Below are 5,698 nucleotides of genomic sequence, written 5' to 3'. Positions count from 1 at the left end.
AGGAAGAGCGAGACCCCCCAAAACCCCGCGTTAGGGAAGACGACAGGCAAGAGCTTCAGAAAGGCTTTCTGGAAGACGGCGCGTGCCAAGGAGCGACTGCCGCTCGCGCGCGCCGTCCCTGCGGCGAGAGGGGACTGGAAGAGGCCCCCTCTTCAGCCCACTCTCTTCTCACTTCTCTACTCGAAACAAACACGTTTCCCAAAACGCGCACCGCTCGGTTTTCCTGTCAAGCTTTCAGGCAACGATTTGGCCGGCTCCGCTGGTTTTTCAGGCGTTTTCCCCCGTAGCAGGGGATGGGCTCCATCTCCAACAGCACTGTAACTGAATCAGCTCCTAAAAGTATATTTTGGCCCAATTCCCTTTTTATTAATGGAAAACTTCCAATACATTTAGTGGGAAATTTGAAGAAGGTAAAGGAAACAGGATTTTGGCCCTTTTTCTTGAAATGTACTATTTAATAAAAACGTACTACTAGAACTAGATTTACTCAAGCTTCCTCTGAAAATGTTACAGCAAATCACTGTCATGTTACAAATATAATATTATAAAAGAAAGGATTTTTGCATGCATTAGTTTGTAAAACATGTCAGTACTTAGCTATTTTAAAGTCATACCAAATCTGTTCTACTATCAGCAAACCTGATTGACTCACGTCCTGACTGATGGATAGTCAACAGATATGCCTGTCCTGACTTGGCAGTCAACAAATCAAACGAAGGAAAAATACCCAGGAAATCTTCCCATGACTCAAACTATTTTTCAGAAATGGTATAATGCTCAAATTTATTTTTAATCTTTTTCTTTAATGCCCACTCATTTCTCAGATTGTACCTTTTCCTCTTTTTTTAGGCAAGCGCAAGTAATTTTCAGCAGCTAAACATCTGCATGTTACTAGCTTAATTACACAGAATTTAGACTAAYGCCTTCTGTAATTTCTTCCCTCCCACTCCAAAAAATAGCCTCAGTGTCTGTTTCAGGAGATGGCAAAACTTCCTCTAGATTAGCAGCCTAGATAAAAATCTGACCCATTTTGGGCTACTTTCATCATTACACATACCTAGCAAATTGGCTGATTGTTGCAGTTTCCTTATCGATCCTAAGATTTTTCTATTGCTAACACTGATCAAAATTGTAAGAATCTGAAAAAAAATGAGGCAAATACAGACATTAGCATTTGAATGTTAAGTCTGGACAGCAACTCCTGAAATATTTATATCAAGTTTCAATAACCTTTTCTTATCACAGGGCCAATTTATAGCAATACTTCTTGGGCCTTTATTTTTGAAATCAAAAAGCCATCTTTGTTATTGTTGCCTCAGAGCAAACATTTGCAAAATGCAGGCAAGTTTTATGTTTACTGATAGCTGCTTATGACTTTACAAGTTCTAAGGGCAGTAATGTGTAAAGGATGTGGCATAATCTGTATTTTTACATAAAGGAATGTCCTTCAAAAATGTGTGTTCACCATATATATACACACACACATAGGCACAGTGAACACTCATATGAAGCTAGTTGCTCCATAGCAAACTGTGTCATTTCTGTAGTGCAGCATGTGTATCTGGGTATGTAATTCCAAAAGAATATGGAGTGCAGTTACTACCTGTTCAAACTACATGGTGTAATTTCAGTTTATCAATATTAAAAAGAATTAGTTCAGACTACACTGTACACACTGCAAGAATAATAAAAAAAAAAAAGTAAAAAGCCTCAGGCCAGTATTTAGAAAAATGATTGCAAAAAAACATATTAGGAAACTGTCACTATATAGTTGCCTATAAGCTATCCCTTTCACCTCACATGAAACAATGATACATCCTTGCCAGTAACTTAGCATTAAAAAGTCAAAAGCATTGTCATTACCCTTTCCAGAACTTTAGTTGTACATTAAGATCCACTTTTCAGCATTACAAAAAACCCACCACCTTTAATTACGCCTATTTGGGGGGGGGGGGAGAGGGAGAGAGGGAGAGAGGGAGAGAGAGAGAGAGAGAGAGAGAGAGAAACCCCAAACAAAAAACTGGGGTCTCCCAGTTATTTCTGTATTATCCTTAGTCTAATACAGTGAATTGATCAAAGTTATCTGCATAGTATCTATTGGCTTATATTGCTTTAGGAGATTATCACAATTCTGATTTACTTGTAATCTGTTGAATTACAAAAGCGTGCTAGAAGTGCAATTCCAGATATTACAGTGCTTTTACATTTACTGAGAAACTGAGATTATTGTATTCTACAGGCAGTCACTTGAATCCTTCTGCTGCTATTCTTAARTTATTTCCATCATAGCTTTTAATTCAGTAACTTCAAAGTGTTTTTTGAATAGGCATCTTTTGTTCACTTTTCTATAGTGCAATTAAAGTAATATATCATCACTAGCTGCTCGTTAACACTTCTTTTAGAAATTGTTAAAAATATTTTAGCATTTCACTTACAACAAATAATTTTAAACGATTTTCACTGTAAATTTTTAGTTAATGACATTGTCAATTATTTTCAGATTTCAAACAGTTTCTCACCATCACGAGGTTGCCCTGGTAGAATGTAGATGTGCTATGTTGCAGTTCAAGCTAGCTACAAAATTATTTCTGGTGACTGGAAAACTTCTGTAGTAGCCTTACCACTAAAGTTATGGTGAGAGCAGCCAACTTAAAAAAGTGGCCTGATGTTTACCTTCCACTCTGTTCCCCACACTGCTAGGTTTCTTTTTGCTACTGCCCTGTACTTATGGGACACTCTGCTTAAAACGCCTCACTTAATAAGACGCATTTTGAGGTGGTATTGAGCAGGATTTCATTAAATAAATAATAAGTTTCAATCTTGTGTTAACAGTAACTTGCATCATTGTGGAGAAACATAGCCAAATTAATGAAAAGGCTACATATATGAAATAATACTGCGTAAACAGTTTGCTTTTTAAATACTACAAATAGGCTCCTGTCTATTCTGTACTGTACAAACTATTTTTGGCCTGTTGCAAAATATGCTCAGGAACTGTAGCAATATCTTGATTACAGCTGTGAATAGAAATGAAAAAGCCTGACTTGACAAGAAGTGTTTTAATTCTAAAGATCTGGAGCACTCATTTTATTTGGCCTTTAAAATAGCTTTCGGTGTAGCAATTCATTAGGCTTCATAATATAACATGTAAATGATTTACAATACACTAATGTGCACTAGATATCCTTCCACCCGCGTATACTGTGTCCACCTTGTTCACATTTCTCAAATGAAAGTGAAAAACCAGCACCACCTTAGCTTGTTAATTGTTAACTATGAAGGGTTTCACTCTATTGATTAAAATATGTTTTAATAAAAGAAAACATAGCACATTTTGATAACAGCCTTCTAAGGCTGAAAAGTATTTACATTGTTGCATTTTAGGGCTGCTGTGAAAGCCGATTTTGTGCTATTCAGGGACCACAATAATAACGCTTTAAAATTCCTCACTGGGATGCAATGTAGTCCTTTTGATGGAAAGACTGTCTTTCTCATTCGGCAGAAATAAATCCATTCATTTGATCATGTAGTCATTGAGGGCAATACAAAACAAACCAAGTGTGAGAAATTCTATGTGATGAAGTAAACAAAACAAAACCCCCCAAAAAAGGGGAAAAAAAAACCATTTCCATGACAAAAAGATTCTTTGTCCTTAATCTACCCACCATATGCAAGCGTTTCTTTTTAGCATATCTCTTGTTCTAATCTCGGGTGACATGGCTACATAGATAAGATTCACAAAACAAAATAAAAACGTAGTTTAACAAATTTTTTTCAATTTATTAACTCACCAGGAGTATCATAATGAAGTAGCCCGGTTTTATTTTTCTATGTTGAAATGGATTCTCAACATTTAAAAGTTTATAATACTAGTGATAAATTCTTAAACCTAGAACCCACCCCAGTGGAGATGGTGCTTAACTAATCTTGTTTACATATTGAAATAATAATTCTCATCTGCTTGCCTGCACTATTTTAAAGCTACTATTGTTTCCTAAGAAAATTAAAATTTAAAAATGCATCGTTTTGGTCTTCAGCTGTGACAGAAGGGAGCATTTCTCTCGGTGCCTGTTATCGTCAGTACCCAAGTGGGTAGGTTTTTCCAGAAGCGGCGGCAGTGGCCCCCTTCCTACCTTCCCTGGGCAGCGCGGACTTACTCCCCCGCTCCCCAAACACCCTGGGAAGGAGGTGGCGGCGGTGGGTAGTGCTCGCTTAAAGATTTGCCAATCTGACAGATGTTTTAACCTGATGAAGTGGATTCATGCTGCTTTAAGCTTCAAGGTTGTGAAGTTCGGATACAATAGTCAAAATCCTCCTCGGGCTTCAACTTTCCTGCCTTCCAGATAGATGCAACTTAGAAGTCACAGTTTTAGAGGAGCAGAATGATTCCCCCCCCTCCTTTTTTTCCGGGGGTGTGTGGAGGGGGGTGAAAGAGATGAGCAAGGGGCCTAGGCAAAAAGCAGAAGACAGAGGGGCTCCCACTTGGTTGTGCAAGTAACCAAGAAAGCAGGCGAGCTGTATGCAAAGACGAAAAGAAAAACTTTGAAGTGGAGGCTCTCAACTTAGCCCAGGAAAAGTGAGGATGGGCTGTGGCATGCCTTTGCACATGGTGATGGAAAGGACTGCTAAGAAAGAAAAGGAACCTGCAACCTCTTCTCAAAAAAAAAAAAAAAGAAAAAAAGAAAGAAAAAAAAGTGCAGCAAGGTGGAAAGAGTAATTACAGCCCAAACCCTTCCAGCTTTGGACACTTGCTCCCGAGCAGCCCGGACGCAGCGAAGCCGAGGGTGCGTGTGGGCAGGAGGAATGGCGGATGGATGGGCGAGAAAATCGCCCTCCGCCGGCGCCGCGGCCCCGCACCCCCGGCCCGGCACGGGCTGCACCAAAGCGGTGCCGCGGGGCCAAACGGGGGGCGGAAAAGCGCCCCCAGCCTCGCCGGCTCCCCCCGCCCGGCGCTGCCCGGAGCCTCGCCCGCCTCCCGGGGCCGCTCCGCGGGCAGGCACGCCCGCCGCCGCGCTGCCGCTCCGCGTACCCCGCCGCCGCCCCCGGCCAACTTTCCTGCTGGAGAGGGGCCGGGGGAACATGAACATGGCTCCTGCCTGCCCCGGGCAGGGGGGGGGGGGGAGGAAAAGAGAGAAAAAAAAACAAACAAACAAACAAAAAAAAAGGCAAGCGGGGGTGGGGGAGAGGAGAAGCGGGGACGAAGCAGGCTGTGCTCCGGGGTGCCCGCTCACGCCGCTTCCCAAAGCCGCGGGCAGCGAGGAGGGAGGGAGGGAGCGCCCGAGCCCCGCCGCCGAGCCCCGCCGCAATAAAAGCGACCGGCAGCCGGGAGGGAGTTGCTGGGAGGGCTGGTTAGTTAGGGGGTGGGCTGCAGAAACTTGGCTAAACTGCTAACTTCTCAGTTCCGCTGCTTCTTCCCCCAGCTGGTCTAATTCCCATTCTCCCGCTGCAGAGTAATTGCGCTCCCCTGATCACCAGCACCATAAATCCACCTATCTCCATCAGAAACACACTCACAAAAGGAGAGAGAGAGGGAGAAAGAGACGCTGGGAGCCCTTACCGTGCTCAGAAACTACCTCCGCTTGCAGCTCTTCGTCCGATTTGAGATGCTGGGGTTTCGCTTGCTTTCGACGAGACATGCTGCTAACTGAGGCGTCTTGGCTCTGCTTTTTGCAGAGGCATCAGCGACGTGGAGGTGGAA

At 42.7% G+C, this 5,698-nt stretch overlaps 1 protein-coding gene across 2 annotated transcripts in view; it reads right to left on the bottom strand.

Moving 5' to 3' along the window:
• Positions 1 to 5,687, bottom strand: part of SALL3 (spalt like transcription factor 3) — a 20,157-nt gene extending 14,470 nt beyond the window's left edge. For both annotated transcript variants that reach the window (XM_085309981.1, XM_085309982.1), the window contains exon 1: positions 5,558 to 5,687. In XM_085309981.1, the coding sequence (XP_085166107.1) occupies positions 5,558 to 5,636 (79 nt within the window). In that variant the 5' untranslated portion in view covers positions 5,637 to 5,687. The remainder of the gene's footprint in view (positions 1 to 5,557) is intronic.
• Between the last annotated feature and the right edge of the window lie 11 nt (positions 5,688 to 5,698).

This window comes from Rhea americana, unplaced genomic scaffold (assembly GCF_003343005.1).
Source record: "Rhea americana isolate MKP2758 unplaced genomic scaffold, rheAme1 scaffold_31, whole genome shotgun sequence".
Taxonomy (NCBI): Eukaryota; Metazoa; Chordata; class Aves; order Rheiformes; family Rheidae; genus Rhea; species Rhea americana.
This window is presented reverse-complemented; position numbering and strand designations above follow the sequence as displayed.